Below are 22,084 nucleotides of genomic sequence, written 5' to 3'. Positions count from 1 at the left end.
TTTTACAGGACTGAGTAGTTTGTATTAGTGTTGAGGTTTGTTCTCACTGTGGCTTTTAAAACCCCCACAAAACATTACAGGTTTGTTAGCGACTTCTGCTGTATTAGTGCTATAACTGTTGTAGCTGTTTATTTTTAATGTTGTATGTATTTTATTTTTGGTTGAATCATTCGTATGTGAAGCAGATATCTTTCACAAATGATACAATATGCCCGTTTTGTTGCTCTCAAAGAATGGCTGGCCCCCAAAGCTTTGTTATCTTGAGTTGCTTGTCACTGTCTGTTTGTCATTGTCCTCTGTGTGTTACGTCTCTCTTGCTCTCAAACAAGTTTTCTCTTCTTCTTCTTTGGCATTCCCCTCTCTGCTGACTCTTTCTGTTTCTTTTGTCGGTTTCTCTTCAAGCTTTATCTCTCTTTTCACTGCAAAAAATGTCCATCTTAAATAGTCAGGCAAAAATTGTTTTGAACTTGCTGGTTACTTAGCATTTCATAAAAGTTAAAGGACCATAGCTGGGCCCATATTTGTTCTGCTTTCAGTTCTGTTCAGTCTAGTATCAGTAGTAGCTAAATCAATAACGATACAATAAATGCAGAATATATTTTTTTCCTGGTCATATCTATAAAGTTTAATTCTGCCGTTTGACCAGTCTCAAAAAGTTACATGTGCAAAGTGACTGCTGTTCAGTTGAACTGGCTGATGAAATAATAAAGTCAAGACCAAATGGAAAAAGTTTGGACCAAAGCTCCTTATAGAAAAAAAATCTTTAATTGCATGTTAAGTCACTTTTAAGATGGCCATTCTTTGGTGGTTTTTTTTCCAGTTTTTTGCTTTCTTCTCCCTTTTCCTTTATCTTTTTTTCTCCATCCTTTTCACTCTCTCTTTCAGTCTGCGTGTCCAGATTTCCCTGCAGTTCTTCTCCTTGTGTCTGTCTTGTTTGTAGATGTAGGGGATGAGGAGGAGGCGGGCCCTCTCCGCCGCTTCCAAAATTCTCGTGAGAGGTGCAAGTTCCTCGCCCCCTCCATCTCAGTTTCCGTGCCCGAGGACGACCCCTACCACTCCGAAGAGGAGTACTATGAGCACCCATTGTTCAGCCCAGAGTGGACGCACTCGGGCTCTCGCCCCACAGGGCAAGCCGTGGCCTTTAGACAGATTGAAGGTGAACCACGCATGGTTCCTCTTTGCCATCCCCCCTCCCTCCATCTCCTTTCTCTTTCTTTCCTCTCTTCTCTTGTGATTTGACTCCCTTCCCCCATTCCTCTCTCCTTTCGTCTTTCCGTCTCTCCGTCCGTCAGCTCGTCTCTTCGTCTGTCTTTGTGTGCGTTTGTGTGTCCTTGTGTTGGTTATTCAATCAAAACAGCATATTAATTTAACAGCCATATTTCTCTTCTGTTTTAAATTTCTTTTACCCAAGCCCATTGCTATCCGTGTTTGCCATGCTGTTAACTCTAACACATAGTAGTGACGGTTCAAAGTAGTTATATAAATAACAGTGTTTTATTGCCATTCGCTCATCAGTCAGACCATCGTGCAAGTCCGACTTGTGGAACATGACCATAAGCCTTTCATAGATGTCTTGGAGACCCAGAGATGTATTTTGGTTCTTTTCTCCAGACTACTTCTCATCCCCTAAACCATACTGTGCTATGTCAGACCCTCTACACTCATCCGTACCTACCTTTACACTCTCACTGTGGCAACAAGGAAGACTTTCAGCTCAGACATATTCACCCACATTTGTGGTTCAGAAATGTGGACGTCATGCACATGCAGTCTTATGAGGCCCTTCTGCCTTTTTAATAAACACCCATTATCAACTCTGTTATAAAAAAAATCATTCCATTCATTTGTTCTTGTTATTCGGGGTCATCAGTAAGCATAATAAATAACCTTTTAAAAAAGCAAACCAATCTAAAAATAATCAGCTGATTTTTCATGTTTTTTTTGGCATTTTTTAACAAGTTTGTCAGTCATTCAGCACAAAATAAGTGTAAAGTCTAGTATGACTGTAATGCTGTGAAGGTGCTGTAAAAATAGCATAATAAATCTTTGGAAATCTAATGGCAGAATCCAAATCCCTATCCAGTAATATACAAAAAAAGTAATATAGAGAAACCAAGAGCCCATCTCGAACCGATTCAACTTGTCTCAGTTATTAAACTTTCCTGATGCTGCTGATTTTTTTTTTCTTGCTCAAAAGAGTGCAGGAAAGAAAGTTCTTTCTCCAGAGATATTAAATTAAAATGAAATGAAAAGCCAGAACTCTTGACTCCCATAGCTTAGGGATTCAGAAGTTATCTTACAGGACATATTTTACTGTCGTTGTTTGGAATCACAGATCTCAGCTGAACTTAACATTTGTGTAATACTGAAGACATTTATTAACTTCTAGTTAGTGTAAACTAATGTAAATGATCATATTTAATGACTATTAGCAACCACTTTGTACGATCAGCTGCAAATCCTTAGAAAGATGCGACATTGTCACGGTGGATCTGCAGCTAACTCTCCTTTCACTCAAATGAATACAATGTTCCTTCATTTACTTGCATATATAGTATCCTGTCCATGCAGTGTAAAGCCATGAAGTGTTGTTTCCTGTTATCTTTACCACTAAACAACTGACCTTAGTCGTAAAAGATCAAAGGTCAGTATCTGTTAAGGATTTGCTTATGGACTGGAAAAAATATTTTAAAAAGACAGATATTTGGGGGGAAAAAACATATTCTTCTAATATGATAAAAAGAAAACAAAAAATGCATAAATAACAGCAGTCTGTACTGTATGTGTAATGTACATATATGTGTGAACAAATAAATATTTTAGGCCATCTTTCCCTAGAGCTGAAAGTGTCCCGTCATAAGTTGTGTTCGCACATAACCCAAGTCTGTGTTGCCTGTAGTCTTAATGTGTCCCCCTTTCACCCTGTTCTCGGGAAGAAGAGACCATGGAGGCTCTTACAGCTGAATACGAGGAGGAGGTGGAAGATGAGGAGGAGAGTGCAGAGGCAGCAGAGTCCGAGGCAGCTCTTGATGAGCAGCAGTGGAGTGGGGAAGAGCCCGAGCTGGACAGCCCCCAAGCTGAGCCCTTAGAGCAGGCAGAGGCCATAGACGAGGCCCAGGATCTAGACCTGGAGCCGGCTGAGGCAGCTAGTGCTACTGCAGAGAGCTCTATGGACAGAGAGGAGGAGGAAGCAGAGGGTGAGGAGAGCCCGGAGACAGGTGTGTCCTGCCCTCTGCTCTCCCTGCCTGCATGTTCCTGCATTGCCCACTGTATAAGAACGCAAGATGTGTACAAAGGAAATGTATAACTTATAAGCATTATAATTCAAGTGGAATGGCAAGTAATCCTCCCTGCGCTCTGCTGCGGCTGCAAGGCAACACAGGCTTGTTGGTGAAAAAAAGCCACATTGTTTTAACTTAACCTGGTTTTATTGTGTATTTTTGCTTATATTTTCTTTTACTTGCTGTGGTTTTCGGGGCCGGCCGTTTTCGTAGTGGTATGATGAAGTGAAGTGATGCTAATCGTGACGGTTGCTGGTTTTATTTTTTCCACCTGCTATAAGCTTCCAGATTTTTCATTGTGTTTATACATTGCCTAGTGCTGGTATGCCAGTGCTGTGCGCAGTTTTGTAGCCATGATTCATTCCTGCAACACGTGCATAAATCATTGGTATCATGAATCTGAGTACAGAGTTTGCAGGGGATTTTGTGTTGGCTGTCTCATGTTCAGTGTGGTGCAGTTGTTGGTAAAACCATCTCATCAAATGCATTTCTGTATCAGCTTAATTCCTAATTATTTCTCTTTTTTTGGGTTGTTTTTGTCACCTTTAGCTGGTGACAGCATATAGCATTTATCTGTCATTTACCAGTAAAGTTCTTCCATGATTGTGCTAATAAACTGACATCTGAACATTTAAACCCTAGATTTTTCACAATAGTGAAAACTATTTAAATATTAAAAGCTTTAAACTTGACAAACTGACTAAACACTTCATTTTACTGAATGACAGAAATGTTATTTCACTTGGTATCTGATGGTTTTGAAGGTCAGCATGGATATTTCTCCCATCTGTTATTGCTTGTTTCCCATAAAGCAACATCACAGTTGCCTCATGCTGGTTTCCGTCACGCCACCATCCCATTTTATCATCCATCTGTGACTTGGTGGACCGCGTAATCTCGCCGTACTTCTTCATTGATGGCCGTACCATTGTGCTGTAAGTTTCTGAGGAGAGCTTTGCCTGTTTTTGTCATAGCTTTTCCAGACCCTGGCTTAATAGATATCTCATTCACAGCATGCTAAAACAATGCATTTCTGTAATGATCGAACAGCCAACTTACAGATATCCTTTCAGCTTTGAAGATGGAGACAGACAAGCAGGACAGTGGATCCATGAGCCCTGACAGCATTGGATCAGAGAAACGCCCAGAGGAGTTTTATGAGCCCCAGATCCAAGGGTTCTTTGCTGGTGAACGAGTTGTACCAGAGAGTCCCACCATGGATATGCCATCCTTTGTACCCCCAGATGTTCAAAGTCAAGCCAAGGAACCCGTCAGATCGCTCACACTTCAGCCTACATATGGTGAGCCGATTACAGTGTCAGAGAAGCAGCCATCAGTGGAGCTGGTAGAGTTCAGCAGCATCAGCTCTCCTGCTGATTTCACATCAGTGGGAGCCAAAGTTCAAGGAGGAGACTCAACAAGTGACACAAAAGACAGATCTGGGATGTCAGCCTATTTTGAAACATCAGCCATGGAGGTTAGTGAAGGTCCTCACAGTAAAGGTGAGGGTTATTACGAACTGAGTAGAGCTGGTGAAAAGCAGAGTACTGATGATACCAGTTCTCCTGAGATCAGCTACAGCACACTTGCTGAAGCTCAAGATAAACCTGAAGCTAAAAAAAGTACAACAGAAGACACTAGGGTATTTACAGTTCCTGACAGGAGTAATGACTGCAGGCTTTCCCCAGGTAAACTTGCCTTAGAGCAGAGGAGTTACTCACTTAACATCACCATAGGAGCAATGGATCAAAGTGGCCAAGGTAGACAAAGAAACTTCTCCCCACTGGCCACAGATATCATGTCATATACCAGTGGAAGCTTAGATGACTCAGCAGACTACCTTCCAGTTACCACACCATCTGCAGATAAGCCACCATCTTTCCCTCCACTCATACTTGAGACGGCAGCTTCCATTACTTCAGACTCCTCATCTCCTCCAAGGATCACAGAGCAGCCTCCAAAACCTAGTCCTGAACCGGAATCTCCAGAATCCCCTGAGCCTCCCAAGAATACATATAAAAATGGCACAGTAATGGCACAAGACTTGCCCGAAATGCTTGACCTTGCTGGTAACCGTTCGGGACTGCAATCAGAAAACAGTGACCCAGAAATCATTCGGAGGAAGTCGATTCAATCTGATTCTTCTGCCTTAAATTATGACCCACTGGCTAGCCTAATTTCAGGGGAACAGAGTCCTGGAGCTAGAAAGAGTGACAGCCAGCTGGAAGAGATGGGTTATTGTGTTTTTAGTGAATATTCAGGGCCCATGCCGTCCCCTGCAGATGTGTTCAGCCCTACAGACACTTCTGCACAAGTCTTCACCCCGTCTGTCCTGGAGGAAAAGGTAGCTGAGCAGGCAAGAAAATTAGCAGTCAGAGATGTGTCTTTGGAGGATAAGACACAGCCATCAGGAGTTGCTGATGCAGCTGAAGAAAAAGACCAGAAAGAAGAAGAGAGAAAAGATTCAGCTGAAGAAAATAAAAAGAACAAAGAAGATGATCAGATGATTACCTCTGTAAGCGAGACACCACTTGCTCAGCCCTGTGAGCCTTTTGTGACACCAACTGTCACTGTGACACTGGAGGAAGGTGGGAGGTCAGTGAGCGAGACTGAACGGCAAGCCAGCGGTGAAGGCTCAGCGTCAGAAACTGAGATTGCTGACTATGAGAGGCAGATCCGGAAACTGGAGATGGAGGACAGGCCTCTCAGTTTGGAGGAGGAGCGAGAGCTGCAGGAGCTTCGAGAGAAGGTGAAGCTGGTGCATCAGGAAGCCTATGAGGAAGTGGATGCTGAAGATGTGTACCAGCTGACTGGTGTGGCCAAGGACCGAATTGCCAGGCCTGTTAAAACTTCATCTGCCTCATCTGTGGAGAGCAATATCGATGATGACAAGCTGCTCTCCCCAGTGCTCTCACCCTCCAAACTTAAACAAAGAGAAATGTATGGCTCCCCGAAAAGATCAGCTTCACCTGTGTTAGGCATAAACAAAGATGAGAGAGAAGATCCAGAAAAGAAAATGAAGGCAGAGCAAGAGAAAGAAGCAGTCGAGAAGAAACTTAAAGAGGAGGAAGAAAAGAAAATCAAGGAAGAGGCAGAAAAGAAAGAACAAGAAATGGAAGAGAGGGAAGAGCAGAAAAGGAGAGAGAAAGAAGAGGCAGAGAGGATATTGAAGGAAGAAACAGAAAGGAAGGAGAAAGAACAGAAAGAGCAGGAGATGAGGGAGAAATTGGAGAAAGAAGAGAGGGAGTTGAAAGAAAAGCAAGAGAGAGAGCAGAAAGAAAAAGAGGAGCGAGAGTTGAAAGAAAAACAAGAAAGAGAGCAGCGTGAGAGAGAGGAGAGGGAGTTGAAAGAAAAGCAAGAGAAAGAGAAGAAAGCGAAAGAGGAGCAAGAGTTGAAAGAAAAACAAGAAAAAGAGCAGAAAGAAAGAGAGGAGAGGGAATTGAAAGAAAAGAAAGAGAAAGAAGAAAAGGAGTTGAAAGAAAAGCAAGAGAGAGAGGAGAGAGAAAAGAAGGAAAAGGAAGAAAGGGAGAGAAAAGAAAGAGAAGAGAGGGAAAAGATGGAACAAGAGGAGAGAGAAAGGAAAGAAAGGCTGGAAAAAGAAAGAATAGAGAAGGAGTTGAGAGAGAAGGAAGAGAAAGAAACAATAGAAAGGCAGCTGAAAGAAAAGGAAGAGCGTGAGAAGGAAGAAGAGATGAACACAAAAGTTGCAGACCAGCCTGAAGTGGATGCAAGACAAAAAGAAGCTGATGCAATAAAGCCTGCTGAGGTTGAGAAGATGAAGGACAAAGGCGACGTGACGAAGGAAATACCCGAGGCTCATGCTGCCATTGAGTCTGTGGTGACAGTTGAAGATGATTTCATTACTGTGGTCCAAACCATTGATGAAGCCGAAGAGCCGGGCCACAGCGTTCGTTTCTCTGCCCCACCTGAGTCTGAAGCAGTTTGCATTGCTGCCCAGAAAGAAGAAGAAGAAGAGGAAGAAGAGTCTGTGGAGCTGGCTCAGGAAGCGGACATAGAGGCTGCCAGTTTAGAGGAAATGGGAGATGTTCCTGAAATTCCCGACTCCCCCGAGAGGGAGGCTCAGACCATAGAAACAGAAGGACCAACAGAAAGCTATGATAGAGATGAAACCACAATGGATGACTCCATTCTGGACAGCTCCTGGGTTGACACTCAAGGTGAGATCACCTTTTTTGGTTCTTCTTTTTATTCCCTCTTGTCAGCTTCAAATACACAAACTGAATAAAGTCTCATGCCCTATTTTCCACACTGCAGATGACGATAAGAGTATGGTAACGGAGCACACTGAGCCTTTGCCCAAGATGTCTAGTCCGGTCAAAAAACCTGCTGTGGTCCAGAACAAACTGGCACAACAGTGGAAGACAGAGAAACAGGAAAAGCCTGTTAAAGCCAAGACTAAGGGGGGGCGGCCTAAGGGACGAATCTCGACTCCAGAACGCAAACCTACCCGCAAAGAACCTGCCTACATCCCCAAAGAGGAACTCAAGAAGAAAAAAGGTTATTGTAATTTTATTTTTCGTCGTATGTAAAATAAAGTCAATAACTGAAGCAATAATCATTGTTAAATAATGTTCAAGTCAGCTGCTCCTCAAACACAGCACTCTGTGTATCTGACTGTTTTGTATGCAGGCTTTCTTATTGAATAGATAGCTAATATTCAGGATGCATGAACCGTACACAGGCTTTCTGTGGTGTTTTCCGTATTATAACACGACTGTCTCTGTCTGTGGTTGCACTCCTCTGCTGTTGTCACTGGTCCTCTTTTCTCCGATAATGCAGCAGTGATAAAGAAGGCTGACCTGGCCAAAAAAATGGAGACTCGGACTCAATCCCCGTCCAAGAGGACTGCGGGGAAAGCAGCAGTCCGCCAGACCCGTCCTATCCAGCACCACTCCTGCCCCAGGAGAATAACCACAGGTGACACGTTGCCTTGGTCTGTCACACAGCTGGTGCTTGCTGCAGGACAATCACCGCAACAGCATTCCCTGTCTCGCCTCCGCTTCATTTTTGTTTTATTGGTTGTTTAATGTTATTAGTTTTGTTAGTCATTTGTTTTCAAATGCATTTATTTTGTGTTTCATCATAATAAAGATTGACTTTCATTAATATTTTCTTTGGATTCATTTGTGTATTTTTTGCTTTTTTTGTGTTTTTTGTTCGTTCTCCGAGCTAACAAATACTGTCTCACTTGTGTTCTCTGTTTTAAGCATTTGTTTGTGCTTACACCTATGCTCATATATACATGTGTCTAAGAAGGCACAGCACACTTCCCTTAACTACAGTATTGTTAACTTAAATAATACTTTAATTCCTAACACATTCATAAAGATGTTATTCTTTATGAATACATCTTTCCTTCATAAAATCTTTTTTTGCAGTTTGTATCTAGGTTCTCTGTCAGCTGCTGGTGTCCAGCTGACTTGTCACAATAATGAATCTTGTCAGTAAAGAAACTATAGACCTTCACAACCTCGATGGTCTTTTAAATTACATATCCAGTTTAGCCATTTCCAACTTGTGGTATCTTCTCCGTGGTGCTAAAAGCACTTTTCCACTCTGAGTACTGAAAGCACTTTTTACTACAAGCTACTTTAATATAGTCTATGCCTTGAAGCATTTTCTATTACACGCACACTGTCACTACGATCAATGCATCGGGGGGAATATGGGGGCCTCAGCATCTTGCCCAAGGACACGTCAATATGAAGACCAGAGGTACCAGAGATTGAACCACTGACCTTCCGGATGGTAGACAGACTTTGCTAAGTGACAGCCACCCTTTAACTTATTACTAGGTTTGCTAATGCTGCTCTGACCCAGAGGCAGTTTGCTCTCCATTTTCCCCTGACGGACTGAATTCTGTGTCAGTGATGAGGAAAGCTCAGTATACTGCTGCAATGCCCCAATTCGATTTTTTTTTTTCCAAGGTTGCCTTACATAATACAAAATCCCCCATTCTGTGTGATATCTTGCCAAATCTTTGCAGAACAAAGCTGTCAAGAGAGAAACATCCAGCTCCTATAGAACATTGAATTTGGCATATTGCTTACCATGCCACATTTAAGAATGCAAAGTTGGATGTCTGTAATTTTTACATTTTATGTAATGGGAACATATTCTTGCAAGGATATAAATATGGGGGTAATCCTCCAAAGTAGGGCATTTAGAGAGCCCTAACTCCTTCTCCTTCAATGTACGAAGGTTAACGCACAAATTCTTCTGAAGTATTTTTGTTTCCCTGAACTTCTCTGTCTGTCTGTCTCCGTCCCTCAGAGGTCCTACCTGACAGTCGTCAGCCTCTCAGCGTTGCCAGACAGTCTCGTGACAGAGCATCAGTAAGTATACTCAACAAACCTAACAATGGCACGACCTCTGGCACAAAAAACACTGAGAGAGATTCCAAGAAAACTCTGCTGGCAGTCAGCATGAATGAACAATTAAATTATAGGCATAGAGAAACTCAATGGATACTGAACACTAGAAACAGGCAGAACCTTTTTTTGGTGCAACATATTTGAAACTTTTGCTTTTTTGCTATTAATATGAAACCGCTAATACACATCTTGACTTCTGCAGGATCTGAAACAAAAAGCATCTCGGTAATTTTGAAAAAACAATTATCAGTAGAATCATTAAAATGATGTTATTTCCTAGGGTGACTTGCGGAGTTCAAAAAAAAAAAGTCTCAAAAGACATTAACACAATAACACATCACATCCAGATAACGCAAATGCTTTGTCCTTCCATCTACACACTAACACGGGCAGGTGTTGCATTAGTTTTTTGTTCATATTTCATGAAGAAAATTATTAATGGTGGTTACATTTTGTAAAATGTTTCCTCTTCTTGGCATATTTTAATGGGTTTTTGCACAAGTAGTGAAGACAGACGCATTTGGAGTGTTTATTTTGCTGAGTGGGTGTTGAACCAACCTGTGACATTTCTCCAGTGCCTGTGGTCGTGACTCCATTTCACTCCTCCGCCATGGTAATGACAGTTATTGTGTCTAAAAGAACATGCTTTCTATATTTCCTAAATGTCATGTCATCACAGCATACTGAAAGTGTCTTCTAATACCATGCTCTGCAGTGTAGCCCGTTGCTGTTGCATGGGCATGATGAAGAGTATCCCTCACGTTCTTAAGTTTTGTTTATTTGTTTGATATTTTCATGTCCCATGAGTTTTCAGTTTCTTACTAAAATGAATGTGCAAGAGGAGCTGCTTTAATAGATTACATAGTAAATTGTTCCACATGATTCATGAGATCATGTGCATTCATGATGCATGTTGTAGCAGTGGTATTTTCACCACTTTTTGTCATCCTGTGTTCTTTATTTTGTTTTCATGCGCCTCACCAACCACGCCTCTTTGTTGTACCATCTCAGTGCCATGCCCATCATTTACCGTTTACAAAGATCCCCACCTTCATATCCAGAGCGGCTGCCTCGCTAGATAGACCTCGTCCATCCTCAGCAGAGCCTCAGGGCTCCACAGAATTACAGAAACAAATAGCTAAGGTAGGTGGATGGAAGAGTGACAGGGTTCCTGCACAAGTCCTGGAAATTTCATACATGTTTTCATGCAAACATGAATATTATTTGCTTTAATTTTGTAATATTGCTTGCAAACGATATCTGTTGTTTCACATTGAATTAAAAAGATAAACCTCAGTCTGCCTGACTGGCCTAACAATGCGCTCCCTGTATGCTTTCCAACAGGATGGTGGGTCACGGAGCCCAGAGAAGAGGTCTTCAGTGCCACGCCACACCTCATTTATGAGTCGCCGTGGGCCCCATGACCATGAAGAGAGCTCTACCTCTATCACTAGCTCTGGCTCTACGGCTCCTCGCAGGCCCACATGTAGGGTCCAGTTCCCCTAAACTGTACAAAGTATCAGCATTTAGTTTACGTTAGGTTGTCTAAAACGAAACTCTTGATAGCCTCCAGTGTGCGATAAATGCTACTAATTCAGTCTTTACTACTGTTGATCAATTTTAGAAAAATATTTCTAGAAAGTGAAAAGCACACTCATAAGGCCTTATGCTTGATTATTTTAAGAAGTCCCAGCTGACATCTGCTAATGAGTGATTTTTGCATACTCGCTCTATTTCTGTCTGTCTTCTGGCATCTTTAACATTTGTTTTTTTATATTAATACTTAATTTACTTTTATTACAAAGCCAAAATGTTATGTTGGACTATTAGCGTGCACTAAAACTCCTCTTTTTCTTCATTCTCCATCACTAAATCCAAAACTTTTGATTTTTCCCTTTCTCCAGCATTTCGCACTGAGATGAGGGCAGAACACAGGACAGGGCGAGCTCCTAGCATGACAGGTAATTACAGACTATTTCTACTATTTCTAGATATAAATTAAGAGCATTTTGTAATTTTGTGCTGTGGACTCAAAATATTTTGAATAAAAGGAATTGCAGCCTGTCTTCACCTCCACCTCCATCACCTGTATTTGTCATCTTACCAGTTACAGAATCAGTGCGCTCACGTTCAGCTCGCAGTGGCCACTCCACCCCACGCACCCCTGGCTCAACAGCCATCACCCCAGGAACTCCTCCCAGTTACTCATCATCTTCGAGGACCCCCGGGACCCCACGCTCCCTCAGTCTGATTTGTCAGGAGAGGAAGGTGGCTGTGGTCCGTACCCCACCCAAGTCACCTGCAACAACACCCAAGCAGCTCCGTATTATCAACCAGCCACTCCCTGACTTCAAGAATATCAAGTCTAAGATTGGCTCCACAGAGAATATCAAGTATCAGCCTAAAGGAGGACAGGTAACACTTTTACTTTGTCCAGAAATCTGCAGCTTTTTTTAACTGCTTGCTAATTTTCTTCCATCTTCACATTTGGTTTTACTGCTTATTGTAGTTTCCTTTTTTCCTACCTCTCCCTTCTGCACTGATCTCAGAGACAGAAGCTGCCATGTATTTTATTTTTGTTTCAGGAAGTTACATGTAATAGAAATAAAAAGTATATTAGGTATATATAGGTAGATTTACTGAGCATGCAAAGAAACTTAATGCTTGCCTCCTAGCAGATTTTACTCAGGATTTGACCTTTGAACCATAAAGCAACAACAAAACATTCAATAGGAGGAAAAAATTGAGTCAAATAACTGTTTCATATGGATCTGCAAGAAAAATCTGTACAATATATTTACAGACCACTGATCTGTGATGAGGTCTGCTTTACCATTCCTCGTATAAATAATATTATAAGGTTTTGTCTAACATCTTCTGTCTTTTTCTTCTGCTTTAAGATGCTTATTTCCCATAGTTTCCTCCCGTCTCTAGGTCCTCGCTAAAAGTCCTGCTTTAGTCTTTTAGTTTCCCTTGCCTGCTGCCATCCATCATCGTAAAAAAAAGAGTACAAAATATTACATAATGATGTTTTGTATAAGAAAAAAGGAAAATCACACGTAATTACACGTGTCCATTGGTTAAATTTACAATGTATACAATGTAAAGTGTAGCGTGTTAAACTTTTCCTTTACCTGATAGACTATCCTAAAATGTACTTCAACTTATAATGTTGATTTTAATGATATATAAACCTATTGGACATATGATTTATCATCTAAACTATTTATATGGTGAATCAAGACCTACAGCAGCTTAGCAGTTCTTTACCACTTCTAGATATTTTCAGTTCCCAGTCTGATTTTGTGGCTGTCTTCCTCTGTTGTCTCTATGTGACGCATTAGTTCAGATATCAGTTGCTGCTGTCAGTGAAAGTAAAAGTATGCTTGCGTTAATCAGATTGCAGAAAAATTTGTCTTCAAGAGCTGTAAATGTTGCTCTGTGTCTGATGGATGAAAGCAGTTTGATATATCTGTTGCCATCAACACAGTAGACCGAGGCTCTTTTTCTCTGAGTTTAATATAGACTAATATAGACTGCCACCTGATGGCAGGTTAAAAAGTCATTTTAACATTGTTGTGATTGATTGTGAGTTTATCCCAAAGATAAACACTGAGATAAAGGTCTAAAGAATGATTTCAAAATATGTATATATACATTTTTTACAATTTTAAAGCAGTAAATGCTAGCTTATGTTATGTCAGCTTTATTTTTACCTGTGATTTCTCACCACCAAGCAGTTCTCCATCTAGAGATTTCAGTAAACAGAAAATGACATGACTATGACACCTGAGCGAGAGTCTGAACTCTGAGCAGTATTGTCCCGTAAGCGTTCCTCCTGGCTCTCTAAAGCAAAGACAGCAGTTCAGCAAAATCAGAATTACAAATCTTGTTTTCTGTTGCTGCACAGAATCTGCATTAGCACAGTGTCTCGGGGTACATTTCTTACATTTTGACAAATGTCTCGAGTCTGAAACACAAAGGCAGCACTGCACCAGGAAGCAATGTGTCTGTAGCCATCAGTTCCTACAAGCCTTTGCTGATGACCTGATTAGGAATCTAAGTGTTTGGCTGGCATCTTTATGACTTAGCAGGCCTCTGAGCTGCTCTGTGCAGTCAGCCATAAAATAGGGAGGGATCATGTTCCAAATGCCAGCCTGTCATCTGCAGGAGAAACACGCTTGAGCTTCTCTGGGGGGGGGGTTAGCATGTGTACAGCATTACTGTTTATGCTTTGTCAAAGTGTTCATAACTAGCTTCATCAGTGTTTGCAATGTAAATACTCAATTATACAGTCACATCACTCACTGTGGATGTGGAAGTGCTTGGCCAATATTTCAGTGTGGATTTTGCTCCACTGTGTGTTAGTTTGCTTGTGTGTGATTTTGAATACGTCATGCTTTTGTGTATTTCTTATCTGTAACACAGATAGCAGATACATTGACTAGGGGGTTATCTCCCTGTTAGATAGACGCGGCTATTTATCAAATGCATCTATTGAATTTGCACAGATATCTGATCCTTAATGGGAATTATTCTCCTTATTGTGTAGTTGTTCCTTCTGATTACAGGTGTTTGTTTCACACATGAGCATGCTGTCTTCAGACAAAGTCTTTTGTTTTTGGAATCAGCATAGATTAATGCAGTGCGTTATTCGTCTTCAGTGGTAGTTTGATAAGTTGTTGAGGTTCAGAGGTCTATGTTTATGCCCATAAATGAAACTGAATATAATGACTGATATCAGTACTGATATTTGGTGATTTAAAAAGCTAATATACTGTATGTAAATATGTTCTTTAATATTTCTTTTAGCCACACAAAACATTTGTTTTGTGTAGTTATTTGTCATTGTTTTATTATCACAGCAAATCATGGATTACTCAACGCTCAGCTCGACTCTGATCAGATCAGCTGAGATCTTGAAGTTGCAGAGTGCGCACTGGTGGACCATCAACACCCATAACATTGTTAAAGGATATTTCTCCTGTCTCATCTCTATTTTTTAAAATGTTAATTTATCAGCAGTTATAAAGAGTGATACTTTTTATAATTTCGGGCTATATGTCGGGCCTACTGACACATTGGTCAAATTGTATTAATCTTCACATTTTAGTTTAGATTTAAAAGACACCTTGATGCATATTAATAGAAGCATTTATAATTATACAATTACAAATCTATCCATCCATTTATTTTCTTACCTGCTTACCTGCCTTGGCTGCTACATAGTGAGAAGCTTGGCAAAGAATTATCATATATAATGATCTTTAACACTTGCATTAATGCTCCTGTTAATGTCTCCAAGGTTCTTTTAACAAAAGCAAATAACTTGAGAATATCATTGAGTGTTAATTATAAGAGAAAAATGGAAATACAAATAGAAAACTTTAGGACATTTGAATGAAACAAATGATTGATTAAAGTATTTGTTTAACTGGAGCCTTTATTGCAGTACAGTGTTATAAACATTCATTGTTGAAATGGTCCTCTAGTGTCACTATTGTACCACTGAAGTAGTACAAAATTATAGATAGCGCATAATTTTACCTCTTTTTTTAAACTTAATGAAAATTAAAAAGCCAAACTAGTGTGACAGCATTTATATTGTTGCAAATATTTATAGACAGTAGTCACATGACATGATGGAAGTGTACTCCTCACCTTAATATTCACAGCACCCTCAAAGATCCAAATAGTGTTACTATAAGCAGCTCCTGTAGTGAGCCTCCCCCAGCCCACAGCAATATAGCAAGCCTATACTCAGCTACTGACCTGTCTAATGACTGTCCTCATAGAAACAGAAGGACCCAGATGGGCCAACAGAGGCCAAACGCAGGGCCTCTTTGATCTGGAAGTCAGTGCTGCGCCTCATCTCTGTTACTCTGTGTCTGTCTGCGGTACACAGCGTGACCTGGACGCAGGACCTGCTGGTATACCTTATCACTTTTAATTATAGCACTTTGAATAAAAAGTCTGGAAACCTTTGTCCCAGTGGAATAATTAAAAAGAAAGCATTTACTATGTGTAATTTTACTCATTAATATCTTGAAAAGGTAATTTGATTGATTAAATTTAAATTCAAATGAGCCATTAATATTAACAATACAAAAAACTATTTTAGAGCCAATTAATTATTACGTGGCCACTGCCTTTTGTCTTTTGATTGATTATTGAATTTTAAAGTGCTGAAGAAAGTCCATCGCACAGAGCAGCAGCAGAACGTGTTTGCGTAGCTGCTTTACATAGGATCGAACCAGTCACATCAAAAAATCAAAAGGCAGTATTTTTCTTTTTTTTTTCTTAATATTTTAGTAATCATCATGTTGAAATTGTACAGTACTGAGGAAAAGTCTTAAGCCACCCCTCATTTGGGAAATATGTACAATGATTTACTGAAATGTGTGCAAACATATAGTATAAAAAACAAAAACTGAGTTTGTACAATTCTAAGTCAACATTTGGTATGCCCACCTTTATTCTTCAACACAGCCTAAACTCTAAGGCAACCTTTCTTTCAGTAGTGTTCAGGAATAGTTCTCCAGGCTTCTTGAAGAACAGTCAAAGCTCCTCTTTTGATGTTGGCTGCCTTTTGCTCTAATCTCTGTCAAGATGATCCTACATTGCTTCAATAAAGTTGAGGTCTGGACTCTGGGGAGGCCAATCCCTGATTGATTGGGTTTCATTGTGTGTTTTTCTATTTTGTTATGCTTTTATTGCATTGGCATTGTGTTTGGGATCGTTTTCATTTTGGATAAGGAAGCCATTGCCAATCAAATGCTTTCCAGATGCTATGGCATTGTGGATCAAAATGCTAAGATACTTTTCTGTCCATAATACACAAGAACCGACAACCAGCTAAATAAGAAATAAGAAAAAATTTAGCCTCAAACAAAGATGGAGCCTCTAAGAAGTTTTACAGATGGCTATAGAAACTCACTGTTGTACCTACTGACTATTTTAACCAATAGGTTCATCGTGTTCATCATGTTCTTCCTTATGAATGGCATCTTGGCAACAAACCTTTCATTGAGACCAATTCTGATGAGTAATCAGTAAACAGTAGATGGATCAACTGAAAGATCAAATGAATCTCTCGGGTCATGTGTCAGGTCTTTGGTGGAATTTTGACTTTCCGATACTGTTCATGTGTTCAAATAGTCTTCTTCTTGTGCAGTTTCCTCAAACTTTTTAAGAACACACTACACACCATGCTGAGATGTGTTTTTGTGACAGCCTGCTAGTAACAAAGAGCCTAAAGAGACAATTTAATTCATGTATTTATTTATCAGTTCATTTATGTATTTATTCTTTGAAAAGTTTTCTGTTATTTGTTGATAATACCTGGGTCCATCTCTTGCGTGAGGTGCCTTATTTATGCTGAAATTATTCATTAAAACTATGAAAGATCTCTGGAAAGCCTGGTGAACTATTGCGCAGGACCATTAAACATTACAAGAAAGTCTGGCTTCAAAGTGAAAGAAAATGTGAAGAAATGTGCGTTGGCTTGAGACTTTTCATAAAGAGAAGTCAAACAAATACTCTGGTTGGCAGACTGATGACTCATGGGAAGAAAATTGAAAAACTCTATTTGTTTCAACATGAATGCAAGAGGTACAGAAAACAGTTAAAGAAAACACAAACTTGTGATTTCTCATTCTTTAAAGCATTAATCATGCTCCAGAACAATAGAAATGTGTGCACTGACACTTTTTCAGTATGCTGATCATCAGTATCCTGTAGTCCCTAGAGTATTAGACAGTGCGATCAAGCATACGAAGATAATACACAGTCATTCCTATCTACCATTTAAGAGGTCCATATATCTCTGCATGTTTCCATAGATTCATATTTTAAACAAGAGGCAGGACTTCACCCCATCACTGTCAAAGTGCAGCTCCAAGGATAATCTGAAGCACTCTCCTCGTGGAGCCAATGTATGTACCCTTCAAGCTTTGCCTTCCTCATTAAGAGGATGGGTGAATGCCTTATACAGGGAGTGCAGAATTATTAGGCAAATGAGTATTTTGTCCACATCATCCTCTTCATGCATGTTGTCTTACTCCAAGCTGTATAGGCTCGAAAGCCTACTACCAATTAAGCATATTAGGTGATGTGCATCTCTGTAATGAGAAGGGGTGTGATCTAATGACATCAACACCCTATATCAGGTGTGCATAATTATTAGGCAACGTCCTTTCCTTTGACAAAATGGGTCAAAAGAAGGACTTGACAGGCTCAGAAAAGTCAAAAATAGCGAGATATCTTGCAGAGGGATGCAGCAGTCTCAAAATTGCAAAGCTTCTGAAGCGTGATCATCGAACAATCAAGCGTTTCATTCAAAATAGTCAACAGGGTCGCAAGAAGCGTGTGGAAAAACCAAGGCGCAAAATAACTGCCCATGAACTGAGAAAAGTCAAGCGTGCAGCTGCCAAGATGCCACTTGCCACCAGTTTGGCCATATTTCAGAGCTGCAACATCACTGGAGTGCCCAAAAGCACAAGGTGTGCAATACTCAGAGACATGGCCAAGGTAAGAAAGGCTGAAAGACGACCACCACTGAACAAGACACACAAGCTGAAACGTCAAGACTGGGCCAAGAAATATCTCAAGACTGATTTTTCTAAGGTTTTATGGACTGATGAAATGAGAGTGAGTCTTGATGGGCCAGATGGATGAGCCCGTGGCTGGATTGGTAAAGGGCAGAGAGCTCCAGTCCGACTCAGACGCCAGCAAGGTGGAGGTGGAGTACTGGTTTGGGCTGGTATCATCAAAGATGAGCTTGTGGGGCCTTTTCGGGTTGAGGATGGAGTCAAGCTCAACTCCCAGTCCTACTGCCAGTTTCTGGAAGACACCATCTTCAAGCAGTGGTACAGGAAGAAGTCTGCATCCTTCAAGAAAAACATGATTTTCATGCAGGACAATGCTCCATCACACGCGTCCAAGTACTCCACAGCGTGGCTGGCAAGAAAGGGTATAAAAGAAGAAAAACTAATGACATGGCCACCTTGTTCACCTGATCTGAACCCCATTGAGAACCTGTGGTCCATCATCAAATGTGAGATTTACAAGGAGGGAAAACAGTACACCTCTCTGAACAGTGTCTGGGAGGCTGTGGTTGCTGCTGCACGCAATGTTGATGGTGAACAGATCAAAACACTGACAGAATCCATGGATGGCAGGCTTTTGAGTGTCCTTGCAAAGAAAGGTGGCTATATTGGTTGCTGATTTGTTTTTGTTTTGTTTTTGAATGTCAGAAATGTATATTTGTGAATGTGGAGATGTTATATTGGTTTCACTGGTAAAAATAAATAATTGAAATGGGTATATATTTGTTTTTTGTTAAGTTGCCTAATAATTATGCACAGTAATAGTCACCTGCACACACAGATATCCCCCTAAAATAGCTAAAACTAAAAACAAACTAAAAACTACTTCCACAAACATTCAGCTTTGATATTAATGAGTTTTTTTGGGTTCATTGAGAACATGGTTGTTGTTCAATAATAAAATTATTCCTCAAAAATACAACTTGCCTAATAATTCTGCACTCCCTGTATAATTCTAGTTAGTCCAATTCCCAATAAATATTTTGATTCATATCTCTTTAGGTAGTGTACAACATGTTGCTTCTTGTTGTGTTGTGCAGTATATGGGTAGGTTAATAGTATCAAAGTGAGCTAGTTTGTATATTACCCCCCTTTTCACTGTAGTTTGGCTCTCGGTTCTTAATTTTAGATACAGTTGTCTCTTTTCAACTATAGTTCAAGGGGTGACAAATGTCACTTGTATTATAGGTTATATATTACTGGCATTATGAATGACCAACAACAACATAGCAAGGAGGATGCATGCTTCTGACTTTTTTCTAATATTTAGCCGACTGTCTAGCACAAAAATGACCTGATGGTTAAGAGAAAGATCCACTCAGTTGACTATAGCCTTAGCTAAAATGCTAAAGTATACTTGAACATGCAGTCCTGTTGGATCCATATGAATACTGTAGCCTAACTTTTCTTTAGCACTTTACCCCAAAAAACCCCCGTCATGTATCTGTGATTAGTTTGACATTTAATCCTGCACTATTGTGTTGATTAGGTCTAGTCCTACATTTCGTGTAGAATAATACGAATAATAGTGAGTCGACAATAGATTAAATGTGTTTTTCCTTCCCCAGAAATCTCCCACTAGTTGAGTTCTCTTTTTCTTTCTATCCTCTTCTTCTATTTTTTCCCCTTTTCCCTCCATTTATTTCCTTCTGAGGGTACATAAAATGCTTGTTTCCTCACTTTAGTTTATCCCACAATTCTAGGTCACATGAGATATAATAGGTCACATGCTATGCTATAGTGATGGTGCTTTGTGGCAAGACGAGGTTTGCATATCTTGTGGATATTCTGTGGTGTTACAAGCATGAATAATCTGCTCTCATTATTCATTTAGTTTGCTACCTTGTGTTTAGGTTGCATTAAGAAGAAAGACAAAAATAATTCCTCTTTTAAAGAAGGGGAATAAATTCTCTGTTATATTTAGCTATTAAAAATTTATTGATAGTGTAACATTTTACTGGCAGTGGGTGGAAAGTTATGGTTCGATGTCCATTTATAGGTCACGGGAGCTGTTTAATGAGACCACTTGTGCATACCCGATGTTTGAAGGGAAGTAACAGCAGAAAACCTTGTGCTAATTGAGAACTGAATGAAAACACTTCCTCTTTGTCTATGTCTGTTGCATATTAAAGAAATTCTCAATATAGCATAAGAAAGGACGTCTGATCCCCCACAAATGAGATATTCTTTCTATGTTCTTTATTGCCTCTGGTTGTCTTGAGCCCATCGGCACATAAGCATTGTTCCAGCAGTGTTTTGAACCGAGACTGATTGTCTTCCATATTCTTTGAACAGATGTCCACATATTTGAAAGCACTCCTTGTGTTTCATTAAGCGGTGAAGGAAAAGGAAAACAGTTCAGAGGCCACATACCCGAAAGTCTCCGTTGTCCTCATCTTTTCTAATTCACAAAATGTGTAAGAAGTGTATGCACTGTCACTTCTTTATCTGGTGTAAACCCCCATTGCTTTTGCTGTGCTGTCGTATAAAAATGAAAGCTATTTATTTGTTGTTTCAGTACTGTTCCAACTCTGCTTCGTCTGCATCTCACTCCTGCTTTTTCTCCTTGCAGCTACAGAGAGTCAGCACACGTCACAGCACACTCACATGTTCATCATCCTCAATCCCTAAAGTAGTGGCCTCAAATCAAAGAACTTTCAATTGTGTTTTTAGCTTCTAAAGGTTCATCAGTTGTTGCATTTTGGTACATAACCAAGGCTCACAGACTGTCACAGCTCACGCCATGAGTCAGATCAAATTGTCTTTTCCTCTGAGCTTAAAGTGATCGTATCAGTTGAATGATGTTTGTCCTGGGCAACAGGGAAACTACTAGTCCAATTGTACCGCCAAACACAGTCAGACATCTATTTAAACAGTGGGAGTATACAAACTGTTTAAAAGACTTAAGCCCAAGCGTTTTCCCACCTCATTCCTCACCTCCACCCTGCAGGTTTTCATCCCCAGTGTTAAACTGGACTATAGCCATGTTCAGTCTAGGTGTGGGTCCTTGGACAGGCGTGGCTACTCGGCAGGAGGTGGAAACGTGAGTCTTGTGCTGCAAGCCCATTGTGTCAGTGTTGTTGTCGGTATTATTTATGTGCCGTGCTGTGCTGTGTTTCCTCTGTTTCCTCTGTGTTTTCCTGTATTTTTATTTTGCCTTACTGTTTCTCAGTTTAATAGTTAAGTCACTCATTCATTTGCAGTGCTCTTACTAGACTGCTCTTCATCTTTGCATTATTCTCCACCAGTGGTTTGTGTCCTGCAAGTAATGATACCAAGGGCTGAATGTGTCTGCCTCCAGAACCTGACATTTGACTAGTCTGCTGACTTAGCTTCTAAGGGCACTAGCCAAGTTATCAGGAGATTAGAAAAAATATATCCTTTTCAAAATGCGGGCATGTTAAAAAAAGCTAAGTCTTCGTCAGATGATAGCCAGTGGTTTCAGTATTGCATTTTACCAAATGCAATGTCTTTATGATCCCCATCTTGACTTTGTAACTGCATGCAGACACAGCCTGCTTGGACTACAAGTTCAAAAACAAAACAAAACAAATAAACCCAGAAAGCTTCTGGTACCAAAAGCTCCTTCCTGCTTGTACATATTCATGTTTGTTACACTTTTCTGCTTAATGCTTTTCTAATCCTATATTGTATTTTGTACTGGACAGAGAAGCTCATCAAATCTTAATGAATTTTCTTTATGTACGATGAAAATAAAGCTAATAAAGGCTTTCTTCTTCATATGCAGAAACACACAGAAGAGAAAGTAGACTTAGTGCTTAACAAAATTAGCCCACTCATT

At 40.2% G+C, this 22,084-nt stretch overlaps 1 protein-coding gene across 4 annotated transcripts in view; it reads left to right on the top strand.

Annotated features, from left to right (window-relative positions):
• The window catches only part of map2 (microtubule-associated protein 2), a 102,209-nt gene that overhangs the window by 72,760 nt on the left and 7,365 nt on the right, over positions 1–22,084 (top strand). The window contains exons 7-19 of one of the 4 annotated variants that reach the window (XM_085248384.1): positions 941–1,156; positions 2,937–3,218; positions 4,355–7,459; positions 7,557–7,799; positions 8,082–8,219; positions 9,576–9,637; positions 10,688–10,819; positions 11,021–11,162; positions 11,581–11,637; positions 11,784–12,091; positions 15,472–15,606; positions 17,518–17,610; positions 21,233–21,325. In XM_085248384.1, the coding sequence (XP_085104510.1) occupies positions 941–1,156; positions 2,937–3,218; positions 4,355–7,459; positions 7,557–7,799; positions 8,082–8,219; positions 9,576–9,637; positions 10,688–10,819; positions 11,021–11,162; positions 11,581–11,637; positions 11,784–12,091; positions 15,472–15,606; positions 17,518–17,610; positions 21,233–21,325 (5,006 nt within the window). Of the gene's footprint in view, positions 1–940; positions 1,157–2,936; positions 3,219–4,182; positions 4,217–4,354; positions 7,460–7,556; positions 7,800–8,081; positions 8,220–9,575; positions 9,638–10,687; positions 10,820–11,020; positions 11,163–11,580; positions 11,638–11,783; positions 12,092–15,471; positions 15,607–17,517; positions 17,611–21,232; positions 21,326–22,084 lie in introns of those variants that run through there. The other 3 variants (XM_085248387.1, XM_085248386.1, XM_085248385.1) reach the window with 3 other exon arrangements.

The sequence above is a fragment of the Mchenga conophoros genome, linkage group LG16 (genome assembly GCF_057382185.1).
Source record: "Mchenga conophoros isolate Kocher_MC1m ecotype Shallow Benthic linkage group LG16, M_conophoros_male_GT1.1, whole genome shotgun sequence".
Lineage (NCBI taxonomy): Eukaryota > Metazoa > Chordata > Actinopteri > Cichliformes > Cichlidae > Mchenga > Mchenga conophoros.
Note: the sequence above shows the minus strand (reverse complement) of the source record. Positions and strands in the feature narration are given on the sequence as shown.